General features: G+C 40.1%; 1 protein-coding gene across 1 annotated transcript in view; it reads right to left on the minus strand.

The window, feature by feature from the left end:
• CD109 (CD109 molecule) overlaps window positions 1–23,974 on the minus strand; it is a 119,838-nt gene that overhangs the window by 60,092 nt on the left and 35,772 nt on the right. The window contains exon 7 of the mRNA XM_037034310.1: window positions 1,952–1,991. Within this exon, the coding sequence (XP_036890205.1) occupies window positions 1,952–1,991 (40 nt within the window). The remainder of the gene's footprint in view (window positions 1–1,951; window positions 1,992–23,974) is intronic.

The raw sequence follows: 23,974 nt of genomic DNA on the forward strand, positions 1-23,974 counted from the left end.
CAACAATATGGGCAGACGTCCCGCTCCAAAGCGGGCTAAAGACCCTGGTGTGCCAAGACAGTCTGGGACTGACTCCACACCAGGCTGATTGGAGAGTCAAAAAAGCCATATGGGTCATCTGAGACCTTCCTTGAAGTCTTTCCACCAACACAGAAATTAGGGGTCACTCAGAGGTAGAATTTCCTTAGAATAAGAAATAAGGAAATAAGAATAAAGAAATTCCTTATTCTAAGGGAATTCAAATGTCCCAACATCCTAGGTTGGCAATCAATTCTCCACCTCTGCTATACCTCATTCAGCAACATGCCACCACCCAGCACCGTCTCTCTGCAAAATGAAAATATTCTATAAAATCTTGGCCACCTCTGCTTTATTCTTCTAGATCAAGGCTGTCAAAAAGAAATAAAATGTGAGCTACAGAGTATAATTTTAAATTTCTAGTAGCCACATTTTAAAAAGTAAAGAAAAAAAGCTGGCAAATTAATTTTTGTAATATTTTACTTAACCCTACATATATCCAAAATATTATCATTGCAACAAATAATCAATATAAAAATATTATTAATGAGCCCTTTTTTTCTTATTTGTGTACCATGCCTTCAAAATCTGTATTGCACACACTCAGTGCACATCTCCATTCAGATGAGCCACATTTCAAATGTTCAACAGCCACACATGGTGAGCTCTGGACAACAGAGCCCCAGATCAGGGGTCAGTAAATGATGACCAGCAGGAACTAAGAGTGGTTTTGGCATTTTAATTGCCTGAAAAATTCAAAAGAAGAATATTTGACAACATGTGAAAACTGCTGAAATGCAGGGCTCTGTGTCCATAAACAAAATGTTATCAGGCCACAGCCTCATTCGCCCTCCAGGGTGTCTGCGGCTGCTCCGTGCTACAATGGCAACGTTGGGCAGTTACGACAGAGACACAAGGCCCATGGAGCCTAAAATATTACTCTCTGCCCCTTTATAGGGAAATTTTGCTGATCCCTGTTCGAGTTGACCGTGAGGCTTAGATGTGACAAGGCAGTAAGAGCTATGTGGAGGCGAAACCACCAAGGGGTAAGCAAGCTACTTTCCAGAATTTCTAAAGCTAAAGGAAACCCAAACTCAAAAAGTGACACAAATCATACGAAAAACCTTATATAAGCAAATTAGAACTAATGCTGGATCCTACACTTTCACTCTCATCTCTCCTTCCTCTCCATTCACCAACAAAATAGTTAGGTCACACTTTTTTTATCTGTGTGTGCCTAACAGAGATGTTATAAATGGGGCACCTGCAAGAACAGGATTTACTTGAGTAAGACCACCTTCACCAGTGCCTACCAAATAAAAATTATGGAAAATAATTAATGTTATGTTTTTAAAAAAACACCACACAAAATTTTGTGTATATGTTATAATCACAACAAGGTAGAAAAATGGAACCACTGTGCATAAAAACTAGACAAGCAAAATGGAACTTAAGTGATCTTTTTCTTCTCCTTTATTATTTTTTTAATTCACTTTTATTGTGTCTTTTCCATTACCGTTTGTCCCCTCCCCACCGCAATCACCACACTGTTGTCCATGTTGATGAGTCCTTTTTCCTTTCTGCTCAGTCCCTCCACTCCCTAACCTCCTCCCCACCCAGAGCTGTCAGCTGCGCTCTCTCTATGAGTCTGTCTCTATTTTGCTTGTTAGTTCAGCTTGTTCAGTAGATTCCACATATGTGCAAAATCATATGGTATTTGTCTTTTTCTGACTGGCTTCCTCCTTTATTCTTTATAATGACCTTTTATAACTTTCATTTTACAAAGGAAAAAACTATTAGACCTATAAGAAATATCAAGATTTTAACTCAACTCGGATTTTTACTTTAAACAACACATGTTTTGGAAATTTTTCCTATCTCTGTTGAAAGTAATAAATGTGTTTTCCTTCAAAATAAATTGAAAAACTCTTACCATATTCTGAAACCTGAAATAATTGATAATGTGTCTGGTCCTATTGGGGGGAAGAAAAAAAAAAGAAAATATATGAGTTCTTATTTAATTATACTGCTTGCTTACTTACCTCACAGAACAATTGAGGGGAAAATTTAATCGTTACACTTATAATGATTTAATGAAGAAAAGTTATTGTCATTTGTAGTTTATTTTTAGTCATCTACCACATGAAGTCTGTGATATTTTTAGTTTTTCTTGCCAATGCACTAACATAAAAGGGTGACCTGACTCTATAATTCACTATAGCTCATTTAAACAAACTGCATCATCTGACTTCCATCATTTGTAAAATAAGATTAGATTAAATTTGCTAATTCAGGAATTTATGAGGCAAGGGTAACACACATCAAACCAACAGGAAAGGACTTCAAATTTGTATTGAAAATCACTATCTGGATTTTATAAATAATTAAGAATACAAAATCATCATGGACCAACATCCTCTACCTTCATAATTCCTAGAATTATTTTCTAGTGTAACCCTTAAATCACTACATTATATACCTTATTTTATAGATATTGTAAGTTAGTTCCTCTTCCAAATCAACAAAAAATAGGTGGCCTTTTCCCTAACTCCTCATATTTCCATCTGTCCATTGTAAGTCATAGGTAACACATTAAATAGAAGCACTTCACAATAACTAAGTAATTCCACTAATAAAATTGGTATTCTAATTCTGATTCCTTAAGTTTATCAAATGAAATATCCAGATCCAGCCACAAAGTATGGGCTTTTAAAACATCATCCTTGGGTAATCTGAAGCTACCGTACAAGTTATTTTTTTAATCCTAAAAGGATACAGTTAATTCCAAAGTATAAAACAAATGTATCTACTTATACACTAAAAAAATAGTTGTCTGAAACCTGGCTTCAAAGTTGTCATTTAAGCAGATCCCATAGAAATTGTGTTCATTGAAGTCTTTAAGAATCTGCACTGTGACTTACATCTTAAGTTATATGTCACATATGTGATGCTATAACTTACGTGTATTTAATTCATTTATAATCCTAATTTGTCATCCTCAAAAAATCAAATCACAGAGGTAATCTATACTCACTTTACTGGTAAATATAAGATTTCTAGTCTGTCTTTTTTTTTTAGAACAACAGAACTTTGTAATAGTACATTTCCATTTATACATCTTTTGCATTATTGTTACTTAAAAATATACTACTATATATTTTATAAGCCCTACAATACAGTGCTATTTTTGTATCATTGTTCTACTACAGTTGTCCCAATTTTTCCCCAGTGCTCTTCCCTGCTCCACCCCCCGACTCCCTCAGTCAATCCCCACCCTAGTGTCCATGTACATGGGTCATTCATACATGTTCCTTGGCTAGATCTTTCTTCTTTCCCCCCTTCTCCCTTTCCCCACCTCACTAGTCACTGTTGGTCTGTTCCTTGTTTTCATGACTCTGGTTCTGTTTTGCTCATTTGCTTGTTTTGTTCATTAAGTTCCTCTTATAGTCGAGATCATGTTATCTGTCTTTCACCACTTGGCTTATTTCATTTAGCATAATGCTTGCCAGTTCCATCCATGTTGTTGAGAAAGGTAGGAGTCCCTTCTTTCTTTCTGCTGTGTAGTATTCCATTGTGTAAATGCACCAGTTTCTTGATCCACTCATTTACTGATGGGCACTTAGGCTGTTTCTAGGACTTGGCTATTGTAAATAACACTGCTAAGAACATAACAATGTATATGTATAGGTTCTTGAATTGGTGTTTCAGGATTCTTAAGGTATAATCCCAGTGGTGGAATTACTGGATCAAAAGGCAGTTTCTTGGCAAAGTGTTTGTTCAGGTCCTTTGCTCATATTTTAATTGGATTGTTTGGCTTCCTGGTGTTGAGTTATATGAGTTCTTTATATATTTCAGAAATCAAAGGTATCACTGGCAAATATATTTTCCCATATGGTTGGTTCTCTTTTCATTTTCCTGATGTTTTCTTTAGCTGTGCAAAAGCTTTCTAGTTTGATGTAATCCCATTTGTTTATTCTTTCCTTTTTTTCCTTTGCCCTAGCAGACATATCAATGAAAATATTGCTACAAGGGATATCTGAAATTTACTGCCTATGTTTTCTTCTAGGACTTTTACGGTATCACAGCTTATATTTAAGTCTCTTATCCATCTTCAGTTTATTCTGGTGTATGGTATAAGTTGGTTGTCTAAAAACTACAGGCCAATGTTGCTGATGAATATAGATTCTAAAATCTTCAACAAAATATTGCCAATCCAGATCCAACAATACATTAAAAAGGTCATAATCAAGTGGGATTCATCTGAGGAATCAAGATGGTATAATATTCATAAATTAATAAATGTAATATACCACATAACAAAATGAAAGACAATAGTCACATGATCATAGCAATAGATGCTGAAAAAGCATTCAATAAAGTACAGAACCCATTTATGATAAAAACAGTCAGCAGTATGGGGTAAAGGGACCATATCTCAACATAATAAAGGCCATATACGCCATATACGATATACCTACAGCCAATATCATACTCAATGGGCAATAACTAAAAGCTTTCCCCCTAAGATCAGGAACCTGACAAGTGTGTTCACTTTCACCACTTTTATTCAACATAGTATTAGAAGTTCTAGCCACAGCTATAAGACAAGAAAAAGAAATAAAGGGCATCCAAATTGGAAAAGAGGAAGTAAAATTGTCATTATTTGCAGATGACATGATATTGTACACAGAAAACCCTATAGGCTCCACCAAAAAACTCCTCAACCTAATAAGTGAATTTGGAAAAATAGCAAAATACAAAGTCAATATTCAGAAACCAAAGGCATTTTTGTACACCAACAATGAAATATCAGAAACAGAAACTAGGGGGAAATCCCACTTACTATAGCAACAAGAAAAATAAAATACTTAGGAATAAACTTAACCAAGGAGGTATAAGACCTGTATTCAGAAAACTACATAACACTGAAGAAACAAATTAAGAAAGAAATGAAAGCTATATTGTGTTCATGGACTGAAAGAATTAACATCATTAAAATGTCTGTACTACAGTCCTGGCTGGTGTAGCTCAGTGGATTGAGTGCAGGCTTGCGAACCACATGATCATTTGATTCCCAGTCAGGGCACATGCCTGGGTTGCAGGCCAGTTCCCAGCAGGGGACCATACGAGAGGCAACCATACATTGATATGTTTCTCCTTCTCTCCTTCCCTTCCTCTCTAAAGATAAATAAATAAAGTCTTTTAAAAAAATGTCTGTACTACGCAAAGCAATCTATAGATTCACTGCAATCCCTATTAAAATACCAATGATATATTTCACAGATATAGAACAAATATTCAACAATTTATATGAAACCAAAAATGACTCCAAATAGCCTCAGCAAACTCAAGAAAGAAGAACAAAGTAGAAGGGATCACAATACCTGGTATCAAACTATACTACAAGGCCACTATAATCAAAACAGTCTGGTACTGGCATAAGAACAGACACCTAGATCAATGGAACAGAATAGAGAGCCCAGAAACAATCCCAGATCTCTATGGTCAATTAATATCTGACAAAGAGGACAGAAGCATAAAATAAAGTAAAAATAGCCTGTTCAATGAATAGTGTTGGGAGTTCTGGACAGGCACATGCAAAAAAAGAATTGTAGTCTGTAAATTACTTTTTGCTTTACTATGATGGCCTGCACAGGTAAGATTGTGGACTAAGTAATTTGACAATGATGATGTCTGTTTGTCAAGTTAAATTCATATAGCAAACACTGAGTGAGCATTGTATACAAAACATTATATGAGGCTCTGTAAAGGTAAATTATAGTCCTCGGCATCAGAGGGTCAGTCTAGAAATGGAGCCAGACGTAGGCAAGAACAATGATACGAGACTGACAGTGCCTCAGAGTCTCATGCGCTATGTTTTGCTCAGACTCTCCTCTATGACTGACTTATACATACTTTCATCTCCACCCATCTTCTAAGACTTAGCTCAAATATCACTGCTTCCTCAAATCCCCTGTCTAAAATTAACCTCTCTTCCTCCACTGCACTTTAGTCCTTTTTGGTCACTTTTTACCCTGTGTCATAAATATTTAGGTATATAGCTTATCTTGCTGCAAGTTCTCTGAGAGCCAGGTCCATGACGGACTATTTTTTATCTCATAGTTTATCCCTTGCAATGCCAACTTAACAAAGTGCCTGATACCAAAAGAGTGTTTGATGAGTATGTGTTAGATTATATAAAAATTACTAGCTTTGACAAACATAGGAAATCAACTTTGTTCGGGCCTACTTTAAACAGCCTTAAAACCAAGTTTTAAGTAGTTATTTGTTTAACACTTAAGTAGTTACATTAGACTATATTTGAAATGAATTCTCCATTTCTGCCACCTACATTACCAATCATCCCTGATAACTCTTGGATTTTCCATTTCTCTGTTTACTGTCTCCTTCCCTTCATTCATTCTATAAACATTTTTAAGACTTCTTCCTTGTTTCCTTAATAGTCCTCTCTCTCTCTGATCCTGAAATGTTGGCTCTTCCATCCGGAGCCCAATGTTAATCCTACTCTCTTTACCCTTAATGAGCTCATCATCTCCCACAGTTTGTATTGCCATCTCTATACACCCCTTAACTAATTAGCCCTAGCCCAGGGGTGTCAAACTCATTTCCACCAGGGACCACATCAGCCTCACAGTTGCCTCCAAAGGGCTGAAATAATTTTAGGACTGTATAAATGCAACTACTCCTTACCTGTTAAGGAGTTGAAATTACATTCGGCACTTTGAAGGCAACTGCAAGGCTGATGTGGCCCCTGGTGAAAATGAGTTTGACACCCCTGCTCTAGTCCATACCTCAACCCAAAGATTCTGATTCAACTCCACCTTCTCAACATCCCCACTGAATGTCCCATAGAATGTCCAGGACTTCTTTGTCTGGATTCACCAGCACCATTCCTTGATTGCCTCCCCCCTGTTGTTGGATGCACCTTCTCTCCCATAATGCCTGTGTTAAGTTTTACTTAAAATAATATACTATAATTATCTGCTTTGTGTCTATCTCCTGTGATAGAAAACAAAATCATTAAAGGTGCAGCACCTCATTTTAGCATGCCTTCAACGTTTGTTGAATGAATGCATGTATAAATGAATGAACAAATTGATTCCTGTCCCCAGGCTGGTTTTTATGGGGTTCATTAGATAAGCCTCAGTTATACAGTATCCCTTGCAAGAAATTAAAATAGCCTTCTCATGAGCAGAATCAGACTACCCTGAAAAGGCACAGCCATCTGTCAAATGATCCACAGAATAATCTTAACTCTCTGCCCTGCATTTGGAAGTAATAAGAATGCCCAGGAGTAAGAGAAGCTAGCCTTCATGGAAAACTGAAGAAAGAGCAGAAGGAAAGTGCTTCTCTTCAATGTCATTTTAAATTGTTCCAATAAATCAAAAAAACATTTTGTAACTGAGTGCTGACAGTGCGCTTTGTACCAGACAAAGTTTCCCAGACTGTTTGTAAGTGGTGAAATGCAACTCAAGAAATGAATTATTTTACTCTCCAAGGGGCTTAAAAAAAAAGAAATGGATTTTGTCATTTTTAACATATTGTCTATTAGGCCATACCAACTTTCACAATGAATTTAGTTATTTTTAGAAAATATTTTTACAGCCCTTGCTGGTGGCTCAGTTGGTTGGAGCATCATCCCATACAACAGAAAGTTACAGGTTTGATCCCCGGTCAGGGCACATACCTAGGTTGCAGGTTTAATCCCCTCCTAGCAGGATACATGCAGGAGGCAATGGATCAATGTTTCTCTCTCTCTCCCTTCCTCTCTCTCAAAATCAGTAATTATATATATACACACACATATACATATATATATTATATATTATATATATACACACACACATATACATATACATACATACATACATATATACATATATACATACATATACATACATATATATATATATATATATCCTTACCATCCTCAGGTAAGGATTAAAAGAATAATTTTAAAAAATGTTAAATATTTTTTACAAATAAGAATGGTAGGAGTTACTAGAAGGTTTACATTAAGAATATTTCTGCAGGGGCTGGTGTAGCTCAGGTGATTGAACACTGGCCTGTGAACCAAAGGGTCACCGGTTTGATTCCCAGTCAGGGCACATGCCTGGGTTGTGGGCCAGGTCCCCAGAAGGCAGCATGGAAGAGGCAATTACACATTGATGCTTTCTCTCCCTCTCTTTCTCCCTTCCTTCCCCTCTCTAAAAATTAATTAATTAATTAATTAATTAATTAATATTTCCAAGGATTAATAGCAATTTATACCACATGTAACCACAAAGCCCCTGATACTAAGTACTTTCATTAGACCAGAACAAAAAATTGCAAACTTTTTCTATAAAGGACCAGACAGTAAATATTTAGGCTTTGCAAGTGAAGTAGTTCAGAACAGGCCTCCTCAAGCTGTGCCACTTTGGCACATGGGTTATTTTGAGTTGAAGACAATCAAGACCCTGCGGGCTCCTGAGAACTTTTACCTTTCCCTTCAAGAATTGAAATTTGGGGCCTACCCATAATAAGAGTTATTACCAGAAATAACTTTTCATGACCTATCTATAGGATAAGGCAAACTACTAATCACTGAACATTGGCTCTTCATAGTGACCTGAAAATGACCTTCCTCCCCTCTGTCGTTCCAGGGTGCTTTACCTCTTAGCTCAGAATGTCATAGATACCTTATTTTAACTTTCTGTCTTTGAATCTCTCATATATGTGGGGTTCACAGAGGTGCATATATAATTAAATTTGCTTATTTTCTCTTGTTAATCTGCCTCATGTCAATTTAATTATTAGACCAACCGGAAGAACCCAGAAGGAATGAGGAATGTTTCTTCCTCTCCTCATGAGCTATATGGTCCCTGTCGCAACTACTCAGCTCTGCCACTAGAGTGCAAACGACACGTAAACAAATGAGACTGACTGTATTCCAATAAGACTGTATTTGCAAAAAGAGGTACCAGGCTGGCTTTGGCCTGTAGACCAGGGTCAGCAAACCCTGGCCTAAAGAGTAAAATTTATTTCCAAATTATTCTATGTTAACTCTAGCTGAACTAAATTAAATTTGACTAAACATAACTAAAAACACACAGCAAACTCAAACTAAGACCTTTTGTAGGAAGCATGAGTTTCATTTACTGAACAATTTTCCTACAGTTTCAAAGAAACGATCTGCTTCAAAATGAGTTTTATGTTTATTCTAGCTCATCAAATACAGCTTGTGCTCATTCACTCTGCCAACAACTGGAGAGAGAGGCTGACCTGAAGGCATAAATGCTTGGGCAGCATGTTTTCGGAGCAAATACCTTTCCAGGAAAGAGACTACGTAACTCGTCAATGTCTCCTGAGTTCTTTCCCCAACATGGTCACTGTTCCGTGGGGAAAGCACTCCCCTAGCAAACCAGCTCTTCAAACAGACTGAGGGTTGCCAGATGGGAGGTAGCAGGGGCTGGGTGAAAAAGATGAAGGAATTAAGAATTATAGCTTGGTGGTTACAAAACAGTCACAGGGATGTAAAGTACAGCACAGGAAATATAGTCAATAATATTGTAGTAATTACGTATGGTGCCAGGTGAGTACTAGAATTATAAAGGGGATCACTTTGTACATTATATAAATGTCTAATCACTATGCTGTGGTAAGCTTCTTTCAACTCTTGCTTCTAGAGTGGAAAAAATGCCAGAAACAGAACAGAGGTACAAGATGGATTATTTTTGTTTACACATCTAGAACATTTCAGTTTCCCAAAAGTCTGTTTCAGCATTGATCTCTACCCTCTGGATTAAATTTCTATGTAAAGATAAAGAAAGAGAGTAACTTTTTTACATCCACACATAACTGGATGTTAAAATAGAACTGTTTCAGACTCAGGGTTGGCTTTGTCCCCCAAGACAACATATGGCAACTAGACCATAGAGTGAGATGTAAGACTAGCATGCAGGACTCATGAAGGGGATTTCCAAATGCTGCTTTTGCAACTCTCAACCAAGAGCATCAAGATGAAAATACACTAAAAAGGAATTTTAAGAGAAAGGTTTTGAATGGGATAAGAGTCACATACGCCCCACCCCAAGGGATCAGGCAGACATTGCCTGCCCCTCACTTCAAGCCTAGGAAAGGGACTTTGAAAGGACAATCCAGAGAGCTGGATGTGTGTCCCCGTGAACATCCCCAAGTTGTCAGTGAGCAGGCACTGACACGCCTGAACACCCTACAGTGCAAATCCTGCTACTGACCAGCTGCAGGGACACATGGGCTAAGGAAGTGTGCTGAGTGTGATGGTCTGCACCTGCCGAGTCTCAACGAGCAAGGAAAGCAGGCGTATTTTCCCTCAACTAGACAGGCAAACAAAGAGCACTAGCAGGGGACTGCCTTCTACGGTGACCAAAACCAGTCTTTTGAAGGGTAAGCCAAGCTCAGGAGTGACAGCTGGGGTAAAGCGTAGATGCCCAGGAGCAGACAATGGGGCTATGAGCTGCCATTTGGAGGAAACAGATTCAAAAGCTTCCAAGACATGTCAGGTGAGAGACCTCTCAGCAATGGTAGGGATGCTCCAATGCACCCACAGAGTCCTAAGGAGGAGAGGTGTTAGTCTTAAACGCCTGCAGACCTCGAGAGTTCCAATGCCAGATGACAGCAGTATTACGCTTTTGCCATTTCTGTAGGACAAATATTGGCAAATTCACATGGCTCGTTCTTATACATCAAGTAAGAATTTTCACCCCTCACCCGTCTTCCCTCCACGATTCAATCCTGAGGGAGTCAAACTCAGCCTAATGAGTCGGGAATAAGTAGCCAGACCACAGAACCCAAGCTGAGAGAAGAGAGCACTTAATTTGGGCGACTGGACATATTAGTTACTAAATGTAGACTGGTTTGTGTGTGGGCGTGTGTGGCAGAATCTTTTAAGAACCAGAAAAATGGTGGGATTTGCCCTACATTTCATTCAAAGAATCGAGGAGAACTGGTCCCAAAGAACAGGACTAAATGGCAAGCGAACAGTGTGGCTCTCCTTTAATCTGTCGAGGAATATATATCCCACCTCACAGTCACACAGCAATAACTGGCCACACCAAGCTGGGCAACTGCTCATGCGAAGCAAGGCTTGAGACACAGGAGGTGTCCGCATTTCCGACTCATAAGACATTTTCTCACTGACATGGTTATGGCTTAGAGTTCTAGACTGATCCACAAAAGTTTATGTAATTATAATATGAATGAAACTATATGGTATATTTTTGCTGCCGCCCTCACCACAGGTACTATATTAATTCTCTCCTTCTTAGGAACTAGACGTTAAAATGATCTGTGTAGGCTCCTTATTGCCCCTGTAATCTGAATTCTGCCTCCACTGTTTCACCTGCACGGAGGGCTGCGGGGTAAGTGAGAGCCGCCTGCCTCTGCTGACTGCCCACCACCCCTCTCAGGCCTTGTTCTCCTGGATGTCTCCGAAGCAAGTGACGCTTGGCCACCCTCTCTGAATCCCTTACCCTTCTGCTCTGTGCCTGCACTCTCTCGGTCCTCTTTCCAAGCCCACTCATTCTTTCTCTGCTGCTTTGGGTGGCTCCTCCTCTTAGGTCTAAATGCAGTGATGGATCAGTCCAAACCTCACCTGCTTAGCTATCTACCCTGAACTTGAGCTTCCAGTTTGGACATCCTTAGAATTTATAATAGGCAATTCTCTGAAACACCACACGTGAAATCCTAGAGTCACCTTTGTTAAAAGATAAACTGAAGCATGTTAAAAATTTTACAAGTTTCCCCGAGCAAAAATCAACTGGTATCAGGCAGTGTCAAACCAGTAATTAGGAGCGCTCACCCAACAAGATCTCAGGGAGAGACTTTTATAGAGAAAATACGGAAGCCAAGTAAGGGAATTGTTGATTAGCTATATCTGAAAGCCTAGTTTGCTGTTTGTAGTCAGTTGTCCTTTGCGCTCTGATATTATTGCCTTGAGCGATTCGTAGACTTAGGTTTGCGAATCACTCAAGTGATTCGCTGACTTGGGCCACCACAGCATTAGAGCCACCTGGGTCTAATGGCCTCCTTGTTTAATTAACTTAACACCTTTTACTCCTCTTTCTCCTTTGCTCCAGTCACAATCCAATCAGTCACTAAGCCCAGTGATTCGTCCTTCAAAGTGTCTCTTGAATTCATTCCTTCCTCTAGTTTTTGCTGCCCCCTGAAAGGCCCCTATAACCTTCAGACTGGACCACTGTAACCCAACATAGACGGTGGCTGTGTGTTTGCTAAACAGTCATACTAACCTCTTGGTAGTTCCCTGACTGCATAATCTCCCTAAATATTACTTTAAGCATTCATACTATTGCCTCAGAGTTCCTACAAAAATCAACCAGACAACAAATACTGGTGATTTCTTTTGTTTGCAGATTTATCATAAGTGTGTCATTCTTCCTATTGAATAATGTTTGGCTGCCTTCACACTGAACATGCATTACTTTCATAATCATAGGAAAATAAAAATATAATTTTTATATATATTGATGAATAGGGGCTCATACATGCACATTTTTGCCTCTTTTGTCCTCAAAAGTATTATATGAAATTTATAACATTGAGCTTCAAAGCACAATAGAAGTTTTTCGAGCTCCTCGCTGCCTACAGAATGAAATCTAAGACTCTGGCCTGACATACGTACACAGCAGTCATCATATAATACCCTATCTTTTTCCCTCTTTTCTTTTTATCAAAAGATTAGCAAAAAACTTTAAAATTAACAAGAAATCATCCAGTAAAAATGTCAGTTGATATAAATTGACCAACTTAGAGAAAGGATAGATGTGCAAAATGACTAAAAATGTTTATTAATATTTACATTGTCCTTCCCTTTTCTGTTTAGAATCTGAACATCTGTGACTTCAACTGAAGTAGCAATATAATTCTCTAGGGGTTTTCAACCCAAACAAACATCGGGATCGACTGTGGTAGGCTCAACAGATACAGATCCCCAGTTTCCATGACAAAGCTACTGAATCAGAAGTAACAGGGCTACGACCCAAATGTAACAAATGCATTCATTCATCCATTCCTTCCACAGAGAATTATTGCACTGAAGTGCCCAGCATTGTGCTAGATGATGGAATACACTTTTCTGTCATGGAGCTTTTGAACTAGTGAAAAGAAAGATATTTGCTAAACAATCACACACATAAATATATAAATACAAAAAAATTAAAAAATGATTTAAAGTGAATTAAGCTCACAGGAAGTTATGAAATCTGAAGACGAGGCTGGAAAAGTGGAGTCGGATCAGGCAGGGCCATGTGCAGGTCCTAGTAAAACATCTGAATTTTTTCCTAAGAGCAACGGAAAGCCTTTGGAGAAGTTTAAGCTGAGCAATGATGTGATCCAATTTTAATGTTTACATTACTTTTGCTGCTGTGTAGAAAAATGTTCGCAAAGGGAAGAGTAAATTGAGGGAGATTTGTAGTACCTACTGCAAATATCTAGGAAAATATGATGGTAGCTTATAAAGAAGGTAGAGGTAGAAATAGAGAGAACCCACTGGGTTTGAAATACACTTACAGGAAAAATCTATGGGTACTGGTGAAGGCCTAAATACGGGATGTGAGAGAAGATAAGAACTTTCTGTCAAGGAAAACTCCATGTTTGCCAGCTTGTACAACTGGATGGATGGTGGAGTAACTCAACAAAATAGGAAATTCTGGACAACAGCCATGTACAGTGGGGGAAGACCATGAGAATGATACTGGACATGAAGAGCTGGGGATAGCTTTAAAACATTTAAGTAGAGAAGATAGAGGAATAGGTAAACACAGCTCACCTCCTCACACAACCACAGAAAAAATTACAGCTAAACTACAAAACAGCTATCATCCAAAATTATCAGAAAATTAAGCAGTATGGAAGTCCAACAACTAAGGAGTTAAAGAAGTCACATTCATTCAGACAAGTAGGAGGGGCAGAGACACAGAGTGGACTATCCCACACCCACGTGTGGTGGATAAAAATCAAGAAGGGTATCTTGGAAGCAAGGAATTCCATCTCCACACCAGACCACACAGACCAGGGTTCCAGTGCCAGGAAGATAAGTCCCCATAACTTCTAAGTCCCTATAATTGGTTTGTAAAAACCAGTGGGGGTAGAGGCAGTGAAGAAACTGTGGGATCCTCAGGCATCTCTTCTTAAAGGGTACACGATGGACTTAGAACTTACGCAGACCCACTCCTCTGGGCTCCAGCACCAGGGCAGCAGCTTGAAGGGCACCAGCAGCACAGAAGGAGAAACTGAAGTATCTGGCTTCAGGGCGAGTGACAGAAAACAACTTTATCCCTGACAAAACTCCAGAGGCCAGGCAGTGGCCACTAACCCTTTTCTGAACCCTCCCCTACACAGAGCCACAGGGCATGTGGCACCCTATCTGAGACTGCATCAGCTTGGTTCGTATGGGTTGCCCTACCCAGGCAATTCCCTAAGGTTCTGCCCCATTCAACTTACAGGTGCGCTCTTCTACATTAGGCCACGCTACTAAGACAGGGAGTCAAACAGCTCTACCTAATACACAGAGCAAATACAGGGAGGCTGCCAAAATGAGGAGACAGAAATATGGCTCAAATGAAAGAACAAAACAAAACTCCAGAAAAAGAACTAACTGAAATAGAGATCAGCAATCTATCAGATGCAAAATTCAAAACACTGGCTATTAGGATGCTAAAGGAACTCATCAGGTACAGAATAAAAAAGACCCAGGCATAAATGAAGGTTACACTAAGTGAAATAAAGAAAAACGTACAGTGAATCAAGAGCGGAGTGGATGAAGCTGAGAACCAAAACAATGATTTGGAACACAAGGAAGAAAAAGAATTCAAACAGAACAGCAAGATGAAAAACAAATCAAAAACAAAAACAAAAACAAAGATAGAGTAAGGAGCCTCTGGGACAACTCCAAACATACCAAAACTCAAATCCTAGAGGTGCTGGAAAAAAAAGAGAAAGAGCAAAAAATTGAAAACTTATTTGAAAAAATAATGAAGGAAATTTTCTCTAATTTGGTGAAAGGAATAGACATACAAGTCCAAGAAGCACAGAATACCAAAAAAGATGGGCCCAAAGAGGACCACACCAAAACACATCATAATTAAAATGCCAAGGGTTAAAGATAAAGAGAAAACCTCATTGAAAGCAACAAGAAAAAGGCAGGGAGTTACCTACACAAGAGTTCCCATAAGACTATCTGCTGATTCTCAAAAAAGAAATTTTGTAGGCAAGAAGGGAGTGGCAAGATGTATTCCAAGTGACAAAAATCAAGGACCTACAGCTTACATTACTCTATCCAGTGAACCTATCATTTAGACTGGAAGGGCAGATAAAGTGCTTCCCAGACAAGGTAAAGCTAAGGGAGTTCATCATCACCAAGCCATTATTCTATGAAATGTTAAAGAGACTTATTTAAGAAAAAGAAGAAGATCAAAAATATAAACATTAAGCCCTGGCTGGTGTAACTCAGCTCAGTGGATTGAGCACGGGCCTGCAAACCACACGATCGTGGTTCGATTCCCAGTCAAGGCACATGCCTGGGTTGCAGGCCAGTTCCCAGCAGGGGACTCAGGGGAGGCAACCATACACTGATATTTCTCTCCTTCTTTCCTTCCCTTCCCCTCTAAAGATAAATAAAAGTTTTTTAAAAATTTTAAAGATATATATAAACATTAAAATGGCAATAAATTTACAACTATGAACAACTGAATCAAAAAACAAACTAAGTAAACAAGCAGAACAGAAACAGAATCATAGATATGGAGATCATTTGAAGGGTTATCAGCTGGAAAGGGGAAGAGGGAGAATAGGAGGAAAGGTGCAGGAATTGAGAAGTACAAATTGGTAGTTACAGAACAGGCAGGGGGACCTTAAGAATAGTATAGGAAATGGAGAAGCCAAAGAACTTATATGCATGACCCATGGACATGAACTAAGGGGGGATTACCAGAGGGAATGGGGGATACTGGGTGGAGGGGGGCAAAGAGGGAAAAACTGGAACAACTGTAATGGCATAATCAATAAAATAATAAATAAAAATAAATAAATAAATAAAACATTCAAGTAGAAACGTGAAGTAGGCAGATGCTTATATAGGTCTGAAACTCAGAGGTTCTCTCAGAAAGGCAAATTTGAGAGTCATTAGTGTATAGAAAGAAAATGAAACCATGTCTACAGATAAATTTGCCTAGAATGAAAAATGAAAGAAACTTAAAATCAAATCTTACAACATGCCCATATGTAAGAGAGAATAAATACCAAAAGAGACCAAAGAGAAGCATCCAGACAAGTAGAAAAAAATTTAGGTGCCAAACTGGAATGTGTTGGGAAGTGGGAGGAAGAGAGACTACACAAGTTTGGGTTTTTTGTTTTTTTTTTAGAGTATCGGCTAGAATTAGAAAGACAGAAAATAAAGTCACTGGAGGGGCAGTAGGGTCAAAATTCAGAATCTCTCTCTCTCATTTCTCTCTCCCTCCCTCCCTCCTTTGCTGTCTCCCTCCCTCTCTCTTTTTCAATGTTAGAGACTTGCGCATATTAGATTTTGTGGCGTGATCAGCAGAGAAAGAGAATTCAGGTTGAAGATTCAGGAGAAAGAAGAAACATCAGTACTGTAAGGTTTCTGAGAAAGTCAGAGAAGGAAGAAGCTAGCAGAGGTAGAGGTTTTGGTCTTAAATGCACAGAATTACATCTTTTCTGTAAAAGAAGAAGATAAGCATGAGATGGGTGCTGATGCAGGTAGACATATAAATTTGACAGAGGGAGTTGAAGAAATTTCTATCTGATAACTCATTTTCTGATATCTCATTTGACCTGGGAGGTCATCCACTGAGAGTGAAGGAGGAACCAGAACCTCCCCATGAGACTCATGGTCCAGCATCCAGCTTAGAAGATCATGAATAACTCACTTTAACTGTCTGGCTCTGAACCTGTCATGTATATGAGGTTTCTCACTCTCTTACATATATGGGTTCCCATGCACACATATGTATTACATTTTATTTTCTCTTGTTAATATGTCTCATGTCAAACTGATTGTTAGACCAAGTGGAAGAACCCAGTAGGGTAGAAAAGAAAGCTCCCTCCCCTACCCCACTAAGAAGTAATATTTTTTAAAACTACACTGATCTCAGTTTGGAAAGATGAAGCACATTGTGGATAATGATGGTGGGGATGTTTGCACAACAATGTGAATGTACTTGATGCTACTGAAACACACTTTAAATAGGTTACAGTGCCAAATTCCATGTTATGTGCATCTTGCCACAATAAAAAAAGGAAATAAACTAGAGTGGTCACTTAGTGCCCTAGAAGAGGTGTGTGTAAGGGCCCATGGAGGAACAAGTAATGAAGTGCTGACCTCTGCCGGCCAACACTCTAAGAAATAAAATCCTAAAACTGATTCTTCCCTCTCTTTCTCACTGTACATGGAAATAAGAACCTGAAGTATTCCCAGGAAGAGCAGTCTTTCAGGCAGAGGCTAAAAAAAGTGTTCTGGAAGCCATATTCACATTCCAGAGAGGATGCCACTGTTTGCTGACCTGTCACAACTTGCTCCAGGCTTTCTGTTAGGCTGTCATCACAGGCCAGGGAGGCTGACCAGATGCTACTCACAGAGTGCTTCAAGGACAAGCACTATCCAAACAATGCTGTGCTTCTTCAAAGGACAAAGGGCCCAGACAACCTGACAGCAAAAGCAAACTGACCCAGGCCACAGGTGACCCACAGGGACAGAAAGATTAGGAACATCAGAAATACTAAAAAAAAGGCTTAGGGGCTGGCAACCCTTACCTAAACTTTCCACAGCTCACTCAAGTAGACACAAGTGCTATACACAAAGGAACAATTCAAATGGGACTGCTTCTCTATTACATAATAATGTGACACCCAGCGTGTATTATGCAAAACTCTAAAAGAGGGAGTTCAAGCCTAGGAGCTATTGAGTTTTCTATCTTCTATTTCTGGCCCCCAACCACCCCCCACCTCCCCCCACCCCCCACCTCCCCTATCCCCCCTCCACCCCCGCACTGGCTGCAGAATGAGACAAGGGCTGGGAAACTGCAGCCAATCACAGCTGTAAGAGACCACAAGATTACCTACAGGTTCAACGTCTCCCTAGCTGGCTACGTATCCAAATCACCAGAGAACTGTTGTAAAAATACAGATTATCCCCCCAAAACTGACTCAGTGAGCCTAGGGTGTCAGGGGCTTTATGCACCTAATCACCTGGAGAGGTCCAATAGCTTACAGTCTCACCACTAGAGAGTTCAAAGGGTAAATCAGGACCTGCCTTTTCCCACCCAACACTGCCTCTCAGCGGAAGGATGGAAACTGAGTCGCCTGACCGTGGGCACATACTCGGCACCTGTCAAAGTGAGGTCCAGAAAACAAACAGAATTTCCTACAGTGCTTGTTTAACCTGGAAATTCCTAGGTCTTCAGCCGGCCGGTAGTGCTCACTTGTGATCTGTGGGTGGGGCCCCGACTGCGCATCTCTGCTCATTTGTGATCTGTGGGTGGGGCCCCGACTGCGCATCTCGGAAGGCTCCCCAGTGGGTTGATTTCTAGGAACACTGATGTTTGAGAACTACTGCTGAGTTCTAGCAGCTGGAGCCTCCGGCAGTAAATTTGGCTCCATGAGCCACTCTGAAAGGGAGACAGGCTTCCACCTGCCACTGAGGAACACAGGGCTGCAGGTATCAAGTGGCAGGACTCTGAGTGAAGAGGGCTCTCCCCTCAGGTTCTCAGAGGAACATGAGCACCAAGGCTTGGGTCACCCAGAGGCCCGGGAACTCTGGGCCCTGGGCCGCCCACAGGGAGAGGGCTGGTGTGGCCAGATCCCTCCAAGCCTCCAACATTAGGCTTTCTCTAAAAACAAACAAACAAAAAAACTCTCTCAAGTTCCCTTCTGATAACCTGGAATACACTTTATTTTTTTAAGATTTTATTTATTTATTTATTTATTTTTAGAGAGAGGGAAAGGGAAGGAGAAAGAGAGGGAGAAAAACATCATTGTGTGGTTGCCTCTCACATGCCCCCTTTTGGGGACCAGGCCCACAACCCAGGCATGTGCCCTGGACTGAGAATCGAACCAGCGACCCTTTGGTCCACAGGCCTGAGCTCAAACCACTGAGCTATACCAGCCAGGGCTGAAATACACTTTAAGGCATAGATGCAAGGACATTTGCAACTAAATCTGGTATGCCTATAAGTAAATATTACTCAGCCTTAAAAAGGAAGGAAATTCTTACACATGCTACAACACAGATGAACCTTGATGACATCATGCTAAGTGAAATGAGCCAGTCACAAAAAAGACAAACACTGCATGATTTCACTATATGAGGTACCTGGAGTCGCCGAAGTCATACAGACAGGAAGTAGAATGGTGGTGGCCAGAAGCTGGGGGCGGGAGAAATGGCAAGTTTCTGTCTAATGGGTGCAGGGTTTCGGTTTTGCAAGGTGAAGATTTCTGGTGCTAGACGGTGGCAATGGCTGCACCCCAATGCGGATGTATTTAATAACACTGAAGTACACACTTAAAAATAATTAAGAGTATAAATTTATGTGCACTTACCATAATAAAATAATTGGGAAGAAAACATTTACAACTATTTGGGAGAGCCAAGAATACCAGTCAAGAGATAGGCACCTAGAGATAAGGCCCTCAGAGAAGAACTGCAAAAAATGAAAATACAAGCAGTGGCTAACTTTTAAAACAAGTTATCTTCCCAAAGTGTATCTGAGAGATGATTATCAAATGGAAGCGCATTTCCCAGCTTGTCCTATAATGTACCTGAAGCACAACAGCTCTGCACAACACACATTTGTGGAGAGGTGGAAAATAAACCTCTCTGAGAGCAGGGCTCAGTGGGTGGTCCAGGAGGTTAGGGACAAACGGTGGGAAGAGCTGGGAGAGGCAGAACAAGAAAGAGTACAACCCCCAAAGCAGCAAAGAACTATTCTCATTCAGTGCAGGTATGCAAATTAAGTATATGCATAAGTAGTAGCCAAAAAAAAAGCTCAGTGTTCTCACTAAATTTTACTAATTTTAAAAGGGCTTAAAAATAATAATCAAGAGTTGCTTTGTAATTTAATTAGATTAGCATTCTTAAAATACATGTCTATAAAGATAGAGAAAACTTACTATGTTCTACCATCAGACCCTACACAATAAAAGAGACACCAAAAAATAAGAACAAAAAACCTAGAAATTTTACTAGATTAAAATAATTATTCATCATTAAAAATCCTGAAGGTAAAAAGGACTACTTGAAGGTCAAAAGCAATTTACGTATTCCAGAAAGGAGAAAAGTAAAATAAGTTACTCATTCACACTTAGTGTGTTAAGGTACATGTTACCCTGTAGAAACACCAAAGAGCCCACGTAGTGGGAAGGGTATTTAAAAATGCCCCTCTGATTATCTGCACAGTCACTATGAGTCAAAGCTCTGATAAGTCCTGTGTTTTTTGTACACTGCACTTCACTAGTAATAACAGGATCACTCCATGTTTCCTCTAGAAACAAAATGGAATTTCAAAACACTCCCCTAAAAATAAGTATTTTCCCCTCCCTGAGACTAATACTGAGAATGGCCACTGCCTTTGGAAAACAAAAACAGAGGCTATAATGGTGAACTACGTAAATAATAAATTTATTTTCATCATAGTCATTATTAACTGCTGAAAGAAAAGAATTTCAATAATTAGCACTGTACAGTGCACGGAGTGCTGTGTAGGAGCCAAGGAAAGATAAAAAGCAGAGACCAAGGTGAAGTCATTTCTTTGATTATTCTGACCCCTGGTGGCCATTGAAGGACTCTATTTTTTCAATAAGGGAGGAATTTAGAGGAACCTATATAAAGGATACATGGACAACAACTGAGAAGGGTGGAAATGGGAGGGAGGGGGGAGGATGGGGGTGGGATGGGATGGGAGTAATAGACAGAAAACTGTACTTGAAAAATAATTAAATAAAAAAAAAGGAAAAAAAAATAAAGGACTGTTTTTTTCCTTAGTTGTGCGCACTAACATCTCCTGGGGGAAAATATTTTCACAATGTATACAAATCACATTGTACACTTTAAATATTCTACAGTTTTATTTGTTAATTATACCTCAATAAAAACTTGGGGTGGGGAAATATTATATTGCCAAAAATAAGTACTTAATCAACATGCTTGTCTTCAATAGGGTAAGGATGCTTTATAGGATATGGAAAAAAGAACATTATATTTAGTTTAAGATAAATGCCCTGGCTGGTGTAGCTCAGTGGATTGAGCACAGAACTGCGAACCAGAGGATCGCAGTTCAATTCCCAGTCAGGGCACATGCCTGGTTTGCAGGCCAGTTCCCTGCAGGCCAACTCCCAGCAGGGGACTCACGAAAGGCAACCATACATTGATGTTTCTCTCCCTCTCTCCTTCCCCTCTAAAGATACATAAATAAATAAAATCTTTTAAAAAATAAATAATTAATTTAAAAAGATAAATGACTACTCTACTGCTTTAATATATTCATTTAATAAATACTGACTTCTATGTGCAAATCACTAGGGCCCAGAGGTGAAGTACCACCGACTCAAAGCGGCATGAATGAACCAAGAGAAGCACAGGATACTACAGGAATGTCTGGTGGGGTTTATCCATTTCAGATGATGACTGGAGAGCAAAATCAAGCCACCTGAATGACAGCAGAAAAACAGTGTTCCGGGGAACACACAGGGAGGCTCTGGGGTAAGACAGACTGGTAAGGGATGTATGTCTAAAGCATGGAGTTCAAGGGTAAGGGTAGCACTTAACTGAAGATGAAGGTTGAAGAGGTGGGCAAAAGCCAAATTTTTCAAGTGGTTTTAATTTTTTTAGTACCTAAATTTCCTTATTTTTTCCTATCAAAGCTATAGGATAGGTCAAGTCCACAAACCACCACATGAGACATCCTGTGAATCTTCCCACCTGAAATCTCACATCTTCCACAAGTCTTTCTCCACTATTTTATCCTCTCTCCTCTGGTACTTACTCTGTTCACTGCTCATTGAACAAATTAATATTTCAGAGGCCTCTACCCACCGGAGACTTCCCTGCCTGGTCATTATGCAGAGGGATTCTGAATGGACCAACGATGGACACCTGACCCAGGGGAAGCCCATCCACCCATGAAGTCTTGTGTATAGAACTTGGAGGATAACAGTTATTTCGCTGAGCCAATGTGACCAGATTTGGACCACAGAACACCTTAGAGGTTGGCAGAGTGTAAGAAGAAAATAGAGCAGACCACAAGAAACAGAGGGAGTAGCTGGTCCCAGAAACATTGGCACTCAACCCTACAATAAACACTCTTCACTGCCTTGGCTGGTGCAGCTCAGTGGATTGAGCACGGGCCTATGAAGCAAGGGGTCACTGGTTCGAATCCCAGTCAGGGCACATGCCTGGGGTGCAGGCCAGTCCCCAGTAGGGGATGCCTGGGAGGCAACCACACATTGATGTTTCTCTCCCACTTTCTCCTTCCCTTCCCCTCTCTCTAAAAATAAATAAGTAAAATATTTTTAAAAGATAAATGCTCTTCACCCCAATGTGGACCCAATGAGACTCTATCCTTGGAGGCACCTGGGGGGCCTTGCTGACTCAGCACCTTACCATTCCACAGGCTTTCTGTTTTCTGTCACCGTTGTGTCGTTTAACTTTTATGCTATTATTCACCTCACTGTAGCAATGGTCTCTGAAGGCAGAGGTCACATGCTCAGCTTCCTGTGTTGATCACAGCACTATAAGCTCACAATACATATTAGATGAAGGATAGAGGGGTGGATGGATAGATAGATAAACAAACTAATTCCTAAAGAATTTATAGTGAAATCAAAAAGTGGAAACTGAGACTAAAACCTAACTCTCTAAAACTCACAATATGCTTCCTAAATCCTCAAACCCCATTCATCTTCATACGCTCCAAACTTCTTTCCAAATCCCAGACACGGGAGGCTCCCCGCCTCACGCAAATCCTTCTCTCCCCCACATCTCCCAAACATCTACTGCTTCCCCCTTCCCTAGGAGCTCAGCTGTCTGCTTCCCCAGTGTCCACCCCCTGCTCTAGGCTTTCATAGCTCCTGGACATGCCTCCGCTCGCTCTCGGTTCCCATGCGCCCCTCCTGTGGCACAGCCTCTCCACAAGCCCAGCGTGCTCTTCTTTAAGCAGATGCTCAGAAACACAGGTGCTGACTAAGGTGGGCTAGCTCTGTTTTGGGGGTGTGGCTCCAGAAAATGCTAACCAAATGGAAATTTTTTTTATTTTTTTTATTAAGTACTTGGTACTTCTATCTCACCTCAGGTCTAATGCTAATGAATGATTATTCCTTCTAACACAGTTGGTCCCACTGGAGCAGAGAGAAGGTATTTTCCCCCAGGAGACATTGGGCAAAGTCTGGAGACCGCTTTGGTTGTCCCGACTTGGAGGGAGGGGAGAGCCACTGCAGGCACCTGGTGGGCAGAGGCCAGCGATCCTGTTAACTGTCTTCCCATGCACAGGCACCCACAGCAAAGAATTTTTGTCCACAATGCTGATAGTGAGAAGCCCTATTCTAATAGAATTATGTTTAAAGCTCTCATCACAAATTTATTTTAATAAATTCCAATGAGAAAATATTCAACAAATCTTCAAACATCACACAGCGAGGCCCAGGAGGACAGCAGAGGCGGAGCCACGGAGGGGTCTGAATGGCCCTGCCTGCTGGACCTCAGAGCCACGCGTCAGCAGCAACTACAGGAAGCAGGCGGGAGAGCTGGGCAGAAAGGAGGTTGGGGAACAGAAGACTGGTGTGGCTGTTTAAACTCCTTGCGTTTTTTTAAAACAAAGGTAAAGTAGGAGTTATTATTCTGAGACAGAAAAAATTGCAGAAAAGCAGTTATGTATTCATTACTTAGTTT

This window comes from Sturnira hondurensis, unplaced genomic scaffold (genome assembly GCF_014824575.4).
Source record: "Sturnira hondurensis isolate 20B ecotype Veracruz unplaced genomic scaffold, ASM1482457v3 Scaffold0022136, whole genome shotgun sequence".
NCBI lineage: Eukaryota > Metazoa > Chordata > Mammalia > Chiroptera > Phyllostomidae > Sturnira > Sturnira hondurensis.